This window comes from Kogia breviceps, chromosome 19 (genome assembly GCF_026419965.1).
Source record: "Kogia breviceps isolate mKogBre1 chromosome 19, mKogBre1 haplotype 1, whole genome shotgun sequence".
In the NCBI taxonomy this organism is placed as follows: domain Eukaryota; kingdom Metazoa; phylum Chordata; class Mammalia; order Artiodactyla; family Physeteridae; genus Kogia; species Kogia breviceps.
Window position 1 is genome coordinate 38159732 of NC_081328.1, and position 16939 is coordinate 38176670.

At 53.6% G+C, this 16939-nt stretch overlaps 1 protein-coding gene across 1 annotated transcript; it reads right to left on the bottom strand.

Moving 5' to 3' along the window:
* Nucleotides 1-542: 542 nt before the first annotated feature.
* Nucleotides 543-16252, bottom strand: TNS4 (tensin 4). The gene is made up of 12 exons (XM_067020481.1): nt 15814-16252; nt 9786-10188; nt 8213-8613; nt 6614-6733; nt 6163-6288; nt 4992-5084; nt 4822-4899; nt 3335-3406; nt 2297-2465; nt 1421-1489; nt 1155-1181; nt 543-684 (listed from the first exon to the last, which is right to left on the bottom strand). The coding sequence occupies exons 1-12, from the start codon at nt 16250-16252 to the stop codon at nt 543-545; spliced, it is 2139 nt and encodes a 712-aa protein (XP_066876582.1).
* Nucleotides 16253-16939: the final 687 nt, after the last annotated feature.

The window sequence follows — 16939 nt, forward strand, 5'->3', positions numbered from 1 at the left end:
ATATGGGGGGAAAGAGAGTCAGTCCATCCCTCCTTTGGTCCTCAGTGCTGGCAACCCATCTGCTCTCAGGCCAGCCTCGGGCCGGGGCCCAGGAGTCCCAACCCCATACCTGCGTTTGCCATGAAGCAGGGGTCACGGGTCTCTAGCTCAGGCTACTGTGTCGGGAGTGTCCAGGAGGACGGAGTCAGGGGTCTTCAGAGGTTATTTTCGTGTGGGGGGGTCCTCAGATGTGGTTGTGCTTCAGAATCACAGGAAGCTTGTTAAGATGCCTACGGACATCTGAGAAGAGCAGCTGATCCTGTCTGTTGGCCTCCTTTAAGGTTAAAGAAACTGAGGCCCGGGTTGGTGGTGGCGGTGGGGGTCTGGATGAAGGTCACCGCTGAAGGTCATACTGAGTGCAAGGGTTTCAACTTGGTACCGTTCTCCTCCAGTCCAGGGGATTAGTCCATCAGGGTGGTAAGAGGCCTCTTGCTCAAGGTGGAGGGGGCGTCCCGAGCAAGCCCACTGGGATGCCTAGGAAGGCACACAGGAAGCTCCCTCCCCTACATCCTTTCTGGGTCCTGCAGCAGAGCACCCACCAGGCTGATGACCTGCGAGGCTGGCTGGACAGTGTCATACTCCGCGAAGAGGTGGCACACATTCTCCTGTGACTTGGTCTGGCTCTTGGCCACAAACCCAAAGATTCTGATGGGAGAGGAGAGCCTGAGTGAGGGGTGGGACCCAGGGAGGTACCAGGCTGGGAGCAGCTTTCCTCCCTGCCCTTCCCCAGCCCAGCACCTCATTATGACGGAAGCCTCCCCTGTCAGACCGAGAGATCCCTGAGTTGAAGATCTGGGTTTCCTTCCTTTGGAATGGGGGCGCCTGGGGACACGACCCGTGTATTCCCCATCAGAGTCGAAGCTTTCTGAGGGCGAAGGTGTGTCTTGACCATCATCAGCCTGAGGCATCCTTACAGACTAAAGCCTGCGCCTCTCACATAAGACATCAAACTGGTGGCTCCCCGAGGGCCAGGGCCTGTGCCGTCCCCCATCAAACCCATGGGCTCTTAAGATCAGGGCGGGGCCTCCTTCCTTCCCTCACTCCCTCCCCATGTTGGGTCCAGGCCTCCCCGAGGGAGACCTCTCATGGCGACTGAGTGGACAGGAAGGCCTTACCGGGAGGGCTTGCAGTATTTCTGCCACCTGTGGGAAAGGAACATGACAGTCCTGAGTACCAGTTCTTTGCTCCATTTCACAAGAGTCTGGCTGAGCTTCGGGAGATAACGGCCAGTTGTGTCCCCCTCCCCCCATGTCCCCCTCCCCCCATTCTGTTGCTCCTGACCCCTTGAGGTTCACAGGCTCTGTCTGGGATCCGAATCCCAGAGTCAGTGGCCACCTAGGTCCCGGAGGGTCTTTTTAGTTTGGCCCAGACTTGAACTTACTTCCGTTGCTTGGGGTCCATGCCACAGAAGCGGAGGGTGGCGAAGGGGTAATGGCGCCGGAAAAACACCCTGGGAAGAGGCCGGGAGAGAAGGGGAGCTGGTGAGAGATCGTCCCAGTGTCCTGCCCCGCCTCCACCATCTCAAGCTCCCTGTCTTCCAAGAAGCTCTCAGTTTGACGACCCCTGACAGGCTGACGTGACCTTTCCCACTGCTGGGCCCGGGGCACGTGTTTGCACTTCTCTCCTTTCATGAAGTGCATCTGCTTTCTGTCCTATGTGTTGGGGTTTTCTACTACCCTGCTCCACCCCCGCTGCCTATCATGTCATTTAATGAAGATAGGCATTACATCTGGTCATCTCAATTTTTTTTTTTTTTTTTGGCTGTGCCGCGCGGCTTGTGGGATCTTAGCTCCCCCCACCAGGGATTGAACCGGGGCCCTCGGCAGTGTAAGTGCAGAGTCTCAACCACTGGACCACCAGGGAATTCCCAGCATCTGCTCATCTCTTATTCCTCCAGCCCAGGACCAGGATCATGCTAGACTGAATCCCCGAGCCTGGGAAGGAGTGATCTCATTGGTCAGCCAGAGTCTGGCCCACAGGAGATGTTCCATCAGTGGCTACAGATTTAATCAGTACCCAGTGACTATTGGTTAATTCCAAATCCATCGGTCATGATGCAGCGGGACTTTGGCAGGAGGTCATTGGACTGAGGCTCAGAGAAGGCAGAGAACTTGCCTGGAGTCACTCAGCACGTCACTGGCCCTGCTGGGTCCAGGAGCCTGAACTCCATCTCCATTACTGCTCCACAGCAGTCTCAGCTATCCCCTCCAGCTTACCCCGCCCAGCCCTCAGCCCCAGGGCAAGGGAAGCCCCTTACTTCCTCTGGATGTCAGTCAGGGTGATGCCCTGCTCGGTGACTTTGAAGTGGACCACGGAGGGTGTGGGGAGGACATCCCTCTCCAACGTGGTTGAGATGGCCTTTTGCACAGCCAGGGCTCCACTCAGGGTCTCCACGCTCACAGAACTCAGGTACAGGGCATGGCAACCTGGGGGGTGCAGATACTGCATTGGAGCCCTGCCAGAATCCATTGGGGGGTGGAGGTCACCCAGGCCCTGGTTGGCCCTCTGCCCAGAGCCAGGGGACTGGAGTACCTTCCTTTTTTGGAAATCTAGCAGGGCTCCTCTTTGAGCCACTGGACAGGTGGGCAGGGAGTGTATGGGCCACTGAAATTTGGGGCCAACCCCAGGGGACTTTGGGGTCGTCTGTTGTTTGCATTGCTCTGGCCCCTGGCCCTCTAGCAGGGGGCAAGGGAGGGGATGTTGCCCTGTATGTAGGGGCGTCCAGGCAAGCCTTCCTCTGTCCCATGGCTGGTGCTGCCTCCACCCCTCCCCACCCTCCCTCTTCTGGTTCCTTGCTGAAGAGAAGGAAGAGGAGACAGGAATGGGGAGGGGCCATCGTGCTCAGGGCACAGAGTAGGAGCTGTCACTCAGACAAGTGCTGACCCATGCCTGGCCCGTGGACGTGAAGGGGAGCGACCCTTCCCCTGTAGAAGACCCCAAGACCCGGACCTGACACTCCACAGAGGATCCCACCTCCAGGGCAGGTCCTTCAGACCCAGCGAGACCCCAGCACATCTGTGTGCCCCCCCCAACCCGTGTGTGCAGGAGGGGGTGTAAGCCTCGCCGTGCCCCTCCTCTCCTGCCCCCCTTCCTCCTGGCCCACTGCCTGCAGCCTCTCATCTCCTGGTTCACAGGGAGGGGGAGGAATGTGGCACCTTGTTAAAGATGAAGAAATAAAGCTGCAATGGGAAACACGTGTGGACCTGCGTGTGCGTGTGTGCACAGGGCTGGGAGGTGCCCTGCGGCTGGTGGGCCCAGCCAAGACTGGAGCCTCCCCCTGCCCCATACCACTCACCCGCAGATTTCTTCAGGCAGGAGGCCCGGCCGTCTGCAGAGGGGTCTGAGGCCCCGTCTCCACCTCCCAATTCTGAGCCAAAACAATGGAACAGGCCCCCAGGGGGCGGGGGTGCAGTCAGTGGACCCCCCTCCTAGGAACAGGCCTCATTCAGCCCTTTGAACCTCTTCCACCTCTGCCCACATCTTCAGGAAGTGACTTGGCTGAGAAACCAGGTGTGATTCCTGTAATGAGGCAAACAGCCGCCTGGGCTCCCCCAATGCCTCACGGGCAGGCCTTTGGATCCCTTCTCCCCCTCTCCCTCCTCCAGCCCCTGGACTGTGGCAGTGACCTGGCCTCAGAGGCCCCTGACCTCCTAATTCTTTGGGACCCCACCGGAAACCCAGGCCATTTTTGCAGAAAGCAGGGAGGCTCTTGCCATCACCACACCAGGGGCTCCCCTGGCCTTGACTCCTCTCCCAGAACCCCCCTAGTGGCTCTCCTGCACACCCTGAGGTGTGAGTACGTCTCGGGGTGCGTTGGGCTGTAAGCTTTGGATGGGGCTTCCTGATCTGGGTTGGAGGTCTGACTCTGTGCCTTTGGGCAAGTTACTTAATGCCTTGAACCTCCCTTCCCTCCTTCCCTCCCTCCCTCCCTCCCTCCTTCCCTCTCTCTCTCTTTCTTTCTTTCTTTCCCTAATTTTACCCATTGATCATTTATTTGTTCTCATAATTCTCTTCCTTGACTTTCATGATACAGCCGTGTCCTTGCTCTCTGCTAGTTCCCTGAACACTTTGGAACAAGACAGCAAGAGAGACTTCGGTTCAAATTCGAACCTTCCTTTTCTTAGCAGCGAAATGGGGATAACACCAATGCCTACTTCACAGGGTTGGAGTGAGCTGTGAATGAGGGAGAGGGTACCCAGTAAATGTTGGACCCGGAAGTAAAAACCAAACCTCACCGAACGGGCAGATTTATGCTCCTTTCATCCTCTTGAGGAAGGAGATGCTATTTCTCAAAATCTGCTCTGCGCCAGGCAGTGTGCCAAGAGCCTTGCCTGAGCTTTCTCGCTGTATCCCCACACCAGTCCTAGAAGTAGGTGTGCTGGTAACTGTGCTCATTTCATAGATGAGGAAATAGAGGCTCAGAGAGGTTGACCTTCTCATATTCTCACAGCCAGGAAGTGGAGATGTGGACGGACTCCAGAGCATACACTTTTTTAATTTTTGGAGATGTGGACGGACTCCAGAGCATACACTTTTTTAATTTTTTTTTTTTTTTTTTTTTTTTTTTGCGTGGCCCAGCTTGTGGGATCTTCGTTTCCTGACCAAGGATTGAACCCGAGCCCTCGGCAGTGAAAGCGCCGAGTCCTAACCATTGGATCGCCAGGGAATTCCCCCAGAGTGTGCACTTTTAACTATGACACTAAAATGATCCCTAAATAAGGTGAGAAGTGACCACCAGGAGCCTTTCTACTGAGAACAAACAGGTCTGGGGACCCAGCCCACCTTTCTTTGGGATGATGAGCTTGCAGGGCAGGGCCAGGGCCATGATGGAATGCTGGCACACGAAGGCAGAGAGGCTCCCTGCAAGGAAACAGGAGCCCAGCATAAGGAGGCCTTCCCCAGGCCACCCGCCCAGACCCCAGGCGCCTGGGGGCTGGAGATGCTCAGCTCACCGAAGTAGGGCTCCTCATCGGCTCCTTTGAGGTGCACCCCTTTGGCAGAAGACTCGATGAGGAAGTGGCGGATGAGGTCGCTGCTATCCTCGCCTGGACAGAGAAAGCGTGTGGATGGGAGTGCAACTTACTTCCTGACCCGCCTCCTCGGGGCCCATCCAGAGGTTAACTTGTCCATCCCCCTGCCTCTGGGTGGGACAGCAGGTAGGAATCCTATCCTCAAGGCCTCCCACGAAGGAGGTGCCCACACCTTTGCTCAAAGGCTTCTGTGTCCAGTAGTTCTTTTTTCAGGAGAACTTTCTTTTGGTTTCAACAGCCATCAGGGATGGCTGCCGGCGCTGTTTAGATCAAATCACAACTCTTTGGCCTGGTTTCCCTCTCCCCCTCCCAGGTGCTATTATTCTCCACCAGATGGTCTCTGCTGGCGCCAGGCTGGCCCTGGGAGGGGGGGACCACGCCCCCTGCCTCTTCACCAGCCTGCAGCTTCCTGCTTTCTTTGGGCTCATTGGCAAAGCTTCCTTGATAACTAACACTGCCCAGAGGTCACTTTCTTATTTAAACAGAGAGGCGTGGTGTAGAGAATGTGGATACGAGGCTTTTATCTTCCTGCTGTATCACTTGCTTGCTCTGGGGGGTCATTAACTCTCTCTGGGAGTGTCTGTTACCTCACCCATTTGTTGTGTGAGAGCTACAGTCCTGAGCCTTAGGTGAGGGGCTGTGACCCAGGTACCTTGTAATGTAATGATCTGTTTCTATCTCTCTCCCCACTGAGGTCTCCCTGGTGCCTTGCACAGTGCCTGGGGCAGGGTGGATTCCCCATCGACGTGTGTTGTATGTGAGGTTAAGCTAGCACACATGTTATTACTACATTAGGTTCCCTCACAAGAAATCCGGTCTGGACAGAGGTGGGCACCCAGAAGAGAGCAGCCTGGAGGGGGGCTGGAACCATCCTCCTCTTCCCACCACGAGGGTAGAGCAGGGAATCTGGGGACTCGGGGAGCCTCAGTGCTGGGGGACAGCGGGGAGGGGGCTGAGGTAAGCCCTCCTCTCAGGAGTCATTATGGGACTGGCCCAAGGTCACCCCACAAGCCAGGGGCAGAGCCAGGACTGGAACCCACCACACCCTGTCACCTCCTAGAGGTCTTGAGTGAGGACAGAGACAGGTGCCTACCTGTTCGGTTCTGGGCAGGTGCAGGGGCCTCCTGCACCTTCAGGGCAAGACCGAAGGAGCCTCGGTATGAAGAACTGTCCCTCACGATGAAAGCCCCCGGCTCTTCCTTCCTCAGCAGCTCGATGGCTGAAACAATCCTTGGGTCAGAGACAGTCACCACCGAACCCGGACACCCTCTGTGCCTCAGCCCCATTGGGTCTTTATAGAGCAGATGGTACAGAATCACCTTTGGTTCCCAGGAAGTCCTTTCTATTGTCTAATCTCCACCATTCCTGCTGCAGTCATTATTTCCTCAGGTCATGGGGTTCAGGGGACACCCCCCTTCCCTGGACCTGCCATTTGCCGTTCCCTCCTCTACATGGACCCAGGGCCCCATCTGCCCCATGTGGGGTGCCAGGACCTGGACCTGATTCCTGGGTCACTCATTCCCTAAAACAGGGCTTCCCCTTACCTTGCTCTCGGGTGATGCTTGGCTTAAACCAGTATTTAGATGTGTCCATCACAAACTTCATGGTGGGCTGCATGTCCCTGGCAGGACCTGGAGACAGACAGAGGAGGGGGACCCTGTAGGCTGGAGAGAGGGGAGCTGAGAGACCCGCCCCCCTCCTCCGCCCAGCAGTCCCATTCACCGTCCCCGTCCCCTACCCCTACTCCATTGTATCTCCTGATGCCTAAAGGGGCAAAATCCCTTTAGGCTAAGTAAATGTGCTCTTTGAGAAGCTAAAATGCCCATTTTCCTGGGTCCCTAAGGCGGAGAGCAGTGGTCCCGTGTCGGCATCTTGAAAAGGTGTGTCGTGGCCAGCTGAGAGTAACTCATTATAAAAAATGTACTGAAATCTGCAAATGATTTGTCCTAGGAACAGATCAGAGCAGCCTCAAAGGCATACTCGGCACCTCATTTTCTCTTGCTTGCACTGACATGGCTTCCTGGGTGGGAGTGAACAGCAGGGTAGAGTGAACATTTCACCCACCCCAGGAGTACCTTGATGTCTGTGGCCCAGTGAGGACTGAGAGCCCCAGGAGCCTCGTGGCTCAGACACGAGGGAGCCGTGGGCTCTGCTCCTGGGGGAGAAACACCCTTGGGGTGCTGAGGCTTAGCCTCTGTGTTTACTGCTTTGGGCTCTGGTTGGCTTTGTTCTCTTTGGACCCCTGTAGTCACAGACTATGGGAAGGAGGGTGTTTGCTGTTTTGTGGTTTTTAGCTGTCTGAACTGGAATGCATTGTCTCCGTTACCCTGTCCACCCCCTGGCTGTGTTCGTCATCCACCAATGTCAGAGTTAGGACTGACTCTCCCTCTCCCTCTCTTGGGTTAGTCATCGAGCCTGCTGCTTCCATATCCTGAGGGTCTCCTGGCTCTGTCTTTTCTCCTCTACCCTCTGCCCTGCCCTGGACCACTTTGTGATGAAAACCCAAACAGAACCAAAGAAAACCTGCTCTCCCTGCCAAGCCAGGCCCTGCAATCCATCTGCCACACAGCTGCCAGAGTGATCGATTGAACGTGTGTCTCTGACCCCATGGCTCTCCTGTTTGAGAGTCTCTGATGGTCCCCTATTGCCTAAAGGGTAAAGTGCACTCTTTTGCTTGGCGTTCAAGGTCTTTCCCAATCTAGCCCCAAATTACTCCCAATGACCTCATCCCGCACCCAACATTCCAGTCATTTCCTAAGCATGCCATGTGCTTCCATGCCTTTGTGACTGTGGCCTGGCTGGTCCCTCTGCTGGAACTGCCCTTCCTCTCCTGCTCTGGCCATGGACTTCTGATCCACTTTCCAGCCTTTTCAGTTCCCAGATGAAGAGTCTCACTCCTTCCTCTGTAGCCCCATAAGACTTAGAACATCTCTTCACCTCTGTGTTTATCCTACTCTACAGTGATCCTTTGGTTTTTTTTCTTTCTAGACTGTGTCCCTACTATGTGGCACAGTGCTAGGCACACAGTAGATACTTAATCAATGTGTTGACCTGCGTTGCAGAAGCAAATGCATTGGTGCTTTGTCTATTCCCCATTAGCCAAACCTTATAAAGTGTGAGGTACTGATTGGTTTACAACTTACCCTCTGGGGATGTGGTGAGAGGGGCATCTGGCAGGGTCTGGCTGTGGCTCCTGGTGGCTGGACAGAGGTTGCTGGAAGAAGTAGCCCCAGGGCAGACAAAGTCCTGGTGTCCTGGGGTCCTCTGGGATGGGGGAGATCCTGGTTCTGGGCAGCCGTTGATCAGCACGATAGGTATGTCCACCATGGAGTTGGTGATGGATGGGGGACAGCTGCTGGCATGTTCCTTGGCCAGTGGTGAGGAATGGGTTGCTCTGGGCTGGCCCATGCTTGGGGTGGGGTTGCTGGGGACCTGGAGGTCACTGGCTCTCGTATACAAGGACACTGGGCCAAGGCTGTGGAGGCTGGAGGAAGAGCTGGCTGGGCTTTCCAAGGATCTTGAAGATGACTGATGGCTGGAGATGCTGGAGCAGAGAAGGGACTGGCTGCGGCACGGGGAGAGCACCAGACAGGCAGAGTTTTAGCGGGTGGGGGTGGACACTTAGGGGCCAGAGCTAGGCTCTGGAATTTAGTGATCTAGTTACCCATGGCTTTGGTCAGAGTAGTGCGTACTCCACCCACCCCCCATAGCCCCGAGCAAAGGGTATGCCCACTTGATCCCCAAGGGATGCTGAAGGATACAGGAGTGTACCTGCCTTGCAGGGTCTGTGGTCAATTAAAGTAGCCAATGGGCTGGCTGCCTGCAGGTCACATGGGCTTAGGCTGGACTCTATTCCCTCTGTCTTCCCAGCTAGGCAGGTCCAACTGAGTTGTCACACCAGCCCCCCAGCACTCCCAAGAGTCCTGCACACAGGCTGGACCTGAGCTGGACCATGTCCATGGCCCATGCAGACGGAATTCCCCAGCTGGAGGAAGAGAAGGAGGCCAGCTCTGCATCCAGCCAGGCTTATCCCTGAGCTCAGAGGCCTGTGCCAGCGGGCATGGCTGTGGAATCCCAGTCTCCTTGCCAGGGACTGCCTTGGCACAGTGGCTTTGGAGTTGGTATGGGGGACAGAGGTCCTGGGGTTTGGTCTTCCTGGGCAGGATGGGTATGCGTGTGGCTCTGCTCTGAGGCCTGCAGAGAATTGGGCTGCGGCGATTGTAAATAATGCCCAGGCAGTTTTGTCTCCTTCCTGCTAGATTTTGCCAGGAACAAAGACGAAGGAGGTTTTTCTTTCCTGGATGGTTCATCCCAGACCCCCTGATTCTGTTTACATCCTGTGTTTGGTTTTTTTTAAAAAAAAAAACAAAACAAAAACGTTCCTACTGATGGGCTGTAGGAAGGCTGGAAAGGTTACAGGTGAGCCTCATTAATACAGTGTGGTTCTTTTCCCGAGAGGTAGATAGAAGTCAAGAGTTTTGTATATTGAATCATATTCTAAATGCTTGAGGAAAGCTTGAGAGCCAAATGGCTGTGATGGCATAAAAGAGAACATTTACTTTTATTTTTGGTACATGCCCAGATTTTGCTCAGAAAGAGTAGGGTGTCCCTCTGTGATTTTAGGATGCGTGTGTGTGTGTGTGTGTGTGTGTGTGTGTGTGTGTGTGTGTGTGAGTTGTGGAGGCAATGTCAGAAGCTGCAGTGGGAGTGACCTACCTTCCAAACACGTAACTGACATCAGATGCTGGGCTGGCTGACAGCATGGAGACCCTGCCCCCGGGCCCCTTCTCCAAGGCTGGGGAAGCCACCAGTGGGGAGCCCAAGCCATGGCGGCCTGAGGCCTTGTTTCCCATTCCAGGGATGGAGATGCTGGGAGAGGGTGGGGGATGAGAGGAGGGGGCCCCCGAGGCGGGAGAGGGGCGCTCGTGGCCCCTGCCCTGGCTCCCAGAGAAGATGAGGCTCTCACTGCTGCTCCGAGTTTCTCGGGGGATGTCTCTGGAAAGGAGAAGGCCGCCACAGCCAGGGGAGCCAAAGGGTGGGGTGACAGACGGGCTGGAGCAGCTCTGGGGGCCGTCTTGGGACCTTGATCTGGTTGAGGTCACCTCGATGTACTTTATATCTTTGGGGAGAGAAACAGAGCATTGGTGAAACCAGGGAGACTGGACTCACAGAACAAGGATGCTGTAAGGGTACTCAAGACCATCTGGTCTCCCCTTTCTTTATACATACACACACACACACACACACACACATATATATATATATACACACACACATATATATACATATGTGTGTATATATATACATATATATACATATGTGTGTGTGTATATATATACATATGTGTGTATATATATATATATATACATACATACATATATATATATACATACATACATATATATATATATATATATATAAAATTTTTGGCCAAGCTGCGCGGCATGCGGGATCTTAGTTCCCCAACCAGGGATAGAACCCGTGCCCCCTGTAGTGGAAGCGTGGAGTTTTAACTACTGGACTGCCAGGGAAGTCCCTCCCCTTTCTTATACAGATGAGGAAGTTGAAGCCTAGAGAGAAGTTTGTTGGAATCAGGATCAGCATTCAGCTCCACCTTCAGGGCCCAGTTTCAAAGTCATCCTCTCTGTGACATCTTCCCTTGGGTGGGGAGAGGCTGTGCCATGAACACGGGTCCTGGAGGTAGACAGACCTGGGTTTCAGATCTGGCTCTGCCACTTACTCTCTGAGAGAGCTTGGCCAAATGACTTCACCACCTAGAGCCTCAGTTTCCACGCCCGTAGAATGGGGCAGCTATACGCAGCCTCTTAGTGTTACAGTTAAGGATGAACTCAGATGAATGTAGGCGGCACAGCACTGCATCTGGCACGTAGTAAGTCCTTTAAACCTGGGAGATACTCTCCTTGGTGTGGGTTCCACTCCCCAGGCTGAAATGACTGCGCCAGTCACATCTTTGGATGCCTCTATCACTCATCACTGAGGCCTGTGAAAGCTGTTTCTATGTCTGTGCCCACAATGCAGGCAGGGGTTCTCAAGCTTGGTTGCATGCTAGAATCATGCAATGAGCTTTTAAAGGTCCTAAAGCCCAGGCTCCATCCAGTGCCAATTAGACCAGAACCTCTGGGGGTGGACCCAGGCCTCTGGGTGGCTTAGCTCCTCAGCTGATTCGAGTGTGCATTGGGCCGCACCGCTGTGGTCCCCAGCCCAGCAGCACTGAGACGTTGTGAGAAGCTGAGAAGTTGTGCAGAATCTCTGGCTTCACCCCAGGCCTGCTGAATCAGAATCTGCATTTTTGCGAGATTCCTGGCGATCTGGGTGCACCTTGGAGGTTGAGGAGTTCGCTTTAGGGTTAGCTTTAGAGCAAGAACTCTCTGGGGGCAGGGCATGCCGCCTTACTGAGCTGTGGGCCTCTTAGCACCCCAGGCTGCTGACTCACTCTGACGTTCTTTCCATTCCCCAGTGGGGGCATCTAGGACTCTTGTTCTGAGACCTTGTTTCTTCCTAGAGTGGGGTACCCTGTGGTTCTCCCATGGTGAGGATGGGCACCTCTCCTCCTAACTTGGGGGAGGGGAGCTGTCCTCGGTGCCGTTCTAGGAAAGGTGGTGGAAGATGGGGGTTACCCAGCTTCTCCCTCTGGAGGGCTGTGAGTCCTGCCTCTGGCTTCCCCAGATGGAATCTGAAATTGCACCCTCAACTCCTGTCTGCCAGCCTCCCACCCCCTTGGGCTCTGGCACACACACCATCCCCCCACCCAGCGTGACTGTGGAGACCCTGCCTGCCCCAGCCCACTCCTGGGGAGGACCTTCTGGCCCTGCTCATGGCTACTGCCTCTGTCTGAGCGTGCGTGGGCCAGGTGGGGGTGGAGGATTGCATCAGATGAGGGGCGCTGGCATGCTGTCCCAGCAGGTGGAGGAACAGGCCTGGCTTTGTCGACAAACCTGGGTGTGAGCCTTGGCTTTGCCACTTTCCCACCAAAACGCATCAGGTAATTTTCCTAACTGCTCTGAGCCTCAGTTTCCTCATCTGTAAAGTGGGGATCTAAAACCACCCTTCCAAGGTTGCGATGAGGATGAAATACACTGATGAATGGAGCCTGGAGACTGGTCCATGGTGGGCTTCAAGGAGCATCTCCTGCCTGCCTGCTTCTGGGGGGTAGTATTGGCCAGATGGCTAATACTCTCTGGCTAAGGTGGGGGTCCCACTGCTGAGGGCAAGAGTAGAATATCTGGCACAATGTATTGTGGGCTCTGAAAGAGAAGAAGTCTTGGAATGGGGTGGATTCTTCTGCGAGGTTGGCAAGCACAACTATTTTTTTTAATAAGATTTTATAGTGTTTATACCCATTAATCCTCTCAAGCCTCACAAGAGCCTTTATGCCCCGTGCCAGCAGGCATTGCTTTTACAGAGGAGGAAACTGAGGCTTGGAGAAATGTGGCCGTGGAGCTCACATTTATTGCACAGTTTTTAATAAAGGCTTGTATTTACTGAGTGCTGTGCACCAGCACTGCTACAGACACGTTAGTTCTTTAAACCTCACGACTCCATCGAAGTAGGAAACATTCTTAATTCCATGTAACAGACGAGAAAGCAAGGCTCAGAAAGGTTGAAGAAACTGAGCCCTGCTCCTGTGCTCTGTTTGGGGGCGGGGTGGGCTCTTCCACAGGGAGGGACTTCTCAGAACCCTTTCCCAAGACCTTGACCGTGGGAAGGTGCCTGGCTGCTTTGGAGGGGGGGGGGGGGCGTCTCTCGGCCTGGTGAAGCTCTGGATCGTACTTACAGGGTCATCCAAACACCTACCAAAGAAAGGCCTTGCTTGGGGGCCAGGCAAGTGGAGGCGGGCCGGAAGGGAGGGAGGAGTCCTAGAGCTGTGAGTCAGTCCCGCTGCTGCTGCCTCGGGGTGGATGTGGTGGGGCAGGTGGAGGGCCGCCACCCTATCACCTGGGAGCAGCGGCTGTTTACAGGCCTGTGGGGCAAGTCTGAGCAGGGCTGGGTGGATGCAGGCGCCTGGCACCAGGCCAGGTGGGTGGAGGGTTGGAGAGACGGTTGTTAAACACCCTTCACTTGGGATTGGCAAACCGCCTTGCCTGGCAGAAATTCTGGAAAATAAAACGCGGGGGCCTGTTCCAAAGATGGGGAGGGGTGGCGGAGAGGATAAAGGAAGGGATATGGTATTTGCTTTAAGAAACCATGTTCCCTGTGGGACTGGTACCCCCTCCCCCTCCCCCCCCAGGGTAAATCTGAAGGACGGTAAGCAGAGGCAGGAAGCTGGATGAAGGTTTGAGAGCACTAGGGTGGTGGAGCCTCACTGAAGCCCTGGAGGGCAGGAAACTAGCTCCGAGGAGGAGAGAAAGGCAAGAACGTGGACTTTGGAGCCCAGAGGCCCTGGCTTTGAGCTGACCTATCACTCACTAGCTGTGTGACTGTGGCCATCGATTCCTCTCCTTGAGCCTCAGTCTTCTCATCTATAAATGAGGTTTCCAGTATTTCCTTCACAGGGTGGAATTACGTGTTACGAAAATCTATCTGGACATTTTTAGGGGAGGGATCGACACAAGATCGCCACGTTTAGCTTTTGCTTTTGCCAAGTTAGGACAAAGAGAAGCAGTGAACGTCTGCTAGCATCACGATTATAGAACGTCTTCCACTCAACACCCCAAAAGTAGGATGGATGAGAGTGCAAACAGAGGAGTTCTACACACTGGATACGCTTGGCTGGATGGAAACTCCCTGCAGTGCCATGGGCTAGGAGAGCTTTGTCACCAGTAGCAGTGGTCTGAGGGGAGGGTTTGGGGAGCAAGGTGCAGCCACCACAGTGACCTGCAGGCTCTCGCTATTCTTAGTGATGGCAGAGAACTTTCTAACGGGGAGCTGACCTGCTGGTTGTCCGAGGAGGTAGTGAGCTCCCAGGCATCACAGGTGTCCAGGCAGAGGTTGGAGGAGAGGATTTTTTAAAATTCCATCAGAAGGAGCGAGGGCAGAGCTAGGTGGCTTCATCAGGACCCTCTGACCACTGCTGCTCTCTGGCACCCCCTGCTGCCCAGAGTCTGGCAGACACATCCTCACGATGGTGGGTTGTGCCCAGGGCATCTGAGAACGCAGACAACTGCCCATCGGTCCCTTGGAGGAAGGGCCCTGTTATCAACACCCGTACGCTTTACAAGTTCATGCCCCACAGACGTTGGTCTTGCCCCAGCTGGCCTTGAGTGTGTGGAAGCCCTACCCTGGGGCATGAGCATTATAAAGTCCTGGGCTGGCTCCTGCCAGCGATAATTAGGCCCAAGCCACCTTTCCTGCAGAGACATGCCCACGACCGGCCTTAAGAAGCAGGAAGCCTCTTGAGGGATGGAGGTGGTTCTTTTACTAGGCTTGTCAGGCAATGCTCGGTGGGAGGAGAAGGCCGGCTGGAGACCAGGAGCCCGGGTGCCAGAGGACCTGTGTGCCGGGCTGACCTCCACCCCAGAGCCTGAACCTGTCCTGGAGCTGGGCTTAGTCGCAACCCCAATGTTGACTACAAACAGCCACCATTTATCATGACCTACAGGTGTCCCAGGATTTGTGATAAACACCCAGCAAACGTTTTTTTTTCAATCCCTGCAACACCCTTTGAAGTGCAAACTCATCTCTATTTTACAGATGAAGAATCTGAGACGCAAAGAAGTGAAGTAAACAGCTTGTGTAAGGTTTGCCTGATTCCAGTGATTAGGCTAGACTGGCTCCTTCCTCAAGTCCATCAACCTCAGTCTTTTTGTTTGTAAAATGGAGATAAAATATTCGTCTCATGGAGGTGGATTGGGAAGGTCAAAGGTTCAATTATTAAGTGCTCAGCACAGTGCCTGGATAGAATGATAAATGCTCAACAAGTAGAAATTCTCCTGGATCTCATCTCTTATCCTCACCACACCCTCTAACCCACGCTGATTAAACCCCTGGAGGCCTCAGTCTTCCAGCCTGTCTAATGGGGCTGCTGCTCCATAACCCTTATCCTCAAAGTGTACTTGAAACTCTTTGGGAAACTGAAGCCAGATGCAGAGATTTCTGGATACGCCTGGACGTGGTGGTATCCTGGAGTTGGCTTGAACAAGCTCATGAAAGCTGATGGTTAAATTTTCAAGATTTTTTCCAGTTGGTTGCTAAATTATATAAACATTGTAAGTTTGTGTAGTTTAATCTTTAGTAATGGTTTAGCCATTACTAAAGATTAAACTACACAAACTTACAATGAAATAACATATTAAAAACAAAAGTAATAAACACTCAAAAATTCATCACATCCCAATTATTTACTATTATCTATACTAGAAGCTATTTACATGTATTGTTATTGGTAAGGTGAAAATACTATTCCTATAAAAATTTCAGGGTGCCAGGCTAGGACCTAAGAGAGACACCATAGGACAGTGAGATTCAGGGACACCGCATTTATCAAGCTCTTATTTATATGCATGGCATTGTATAATATGCTTACCTATATTAGCTTATTTCAATTCTCTGAAAAATTACATATAACAGGTATCCATCACTTTCCAAACTCAAGAACCAAATAGAATTGGACAGTGAGGGCTACTTATATTTATCTCTGTTATAGAGCAGAGAAAACAGAGAGGTTAAGTAACTTGTTTAGAGCTGCACAGCACTCCTCAGTAGGACACTATCCCCTGCTTCTCTGATTTGATAGAAAACTCTGGTCCCCAAGCCCTCCTCCTGGCACTGTGCCCCAGTTCCTTACCCAAAGCTTGAGGCTCTTCTTTCTTTCTCCTCAAGGTAGTGCTCTGGGTGGGCTCAGCCCAGGGGCCACCAGGCCCTGGAGGGAGCAGCTGGAAGGTGGGGTCCAGTTCCAGAATCATCTGGTTGAGGCTCTCCAGCGAGAAGTCAATGTAGGAGTCAAGGTCCTCCAAGGCTCCCGAGGCCTGCTCCCCAGGGGACTGCAGGAGGCAGCTGGCTTTGGCTCCAGCCTGTGGGGCCCCCTGGAGCCTGCTGGGGGGCTCCTTGCAGGGCATGGGGGCCATGAGGGCCTGAGCTCCCCAGCCTTCTGTGGTGTAGTAAGGACACTGGGGCGGCAGGCCGGGGCTGGGTGCTGGGTGCAGGGCCCTCCTGGGTTCCTCACAGGAAGCCAAGCTGACTGCGGGGCCTCCTGCCAGCAGGGGACTGGACATCACCTGTGACATAGTGGGGGTAGTGACCTGGCAGTTTAGCTCTGGCTTCCAACCAGCCTCACATCCCACAGATGTCACTTGCCAATCAGGAGCTCTTGGGACCTGAAAGAAGCGGGGGTGGGAGTGAGGGTGGGAACTGAGTAAATTCTGTAGATGAAGCCCCGGGCTCCCTTCCCCCCAAACAGAGGCAGATTTATTCACTCATTTAAAAGCATGGCTGCTGGAGCCAGTCTGCCCCAGGTTTGCATCCTGGCTCCACCACTTACTAGCTGTGTGACGTTGGGTAAATTAATTAACTTCTCTGTGCCTCAGTTTCCTTATCTATAAAATGAGCTGATATTTGTAATATGTTTAGAATATGCCTAGCACATAATAAACATTATGCAAGTGGTGATTAAATAAAATAACTTCAACAGACGTTTGTTGGCTACTTACTGTGTCCCAGCCTTATTTATTAAATACATACTAGCTAATGTTTACTGAGTAATTACTATGTACCTACGCCCTAGTATTTACACATAAAACCTTTAAAAATCTTCATGACGACCCTGTTAGTAGATACTATTATTATTCCATTTTATAATGGGAGAACTGAGATACAGAGAGGTAAGTAACTTGCCCAAGGGTCATCAGGCCAACAGGTGTCAGAGCAGGACTGGACCCCAGACTGCGTGATGTCAGGGCCCCTGCACTTAGCTG

What these genes read in the sequence shown, in the direction of transcription:
- TNS4 (XM_067020481.1), bottom strand. Translation starts at nt 16,252, where the DNA reads ATGTCACAGGTGATGTCCAGTCCCCTGCTGGCAGGAGGCCCCGCAGTC. An exon ending in GTCAGTTACGTGTTTGGAAG is followed by an intron (nt 8,614 to 9,785) that starts GTAGGTCACTCC and finishes TCTCTGCTCCAG; the next exon opens with CATCTCCAGCCATCAGTCAT. An exon ending in ATGGACCCCAAGCAACGGAA is followed by an intron (nt 1,182 to 1,420) that starts GTAAGTTCAAGT and finishes CCTTTCCCACAG; the next exon opens with GTGGCAGAAATACTGCAAGC.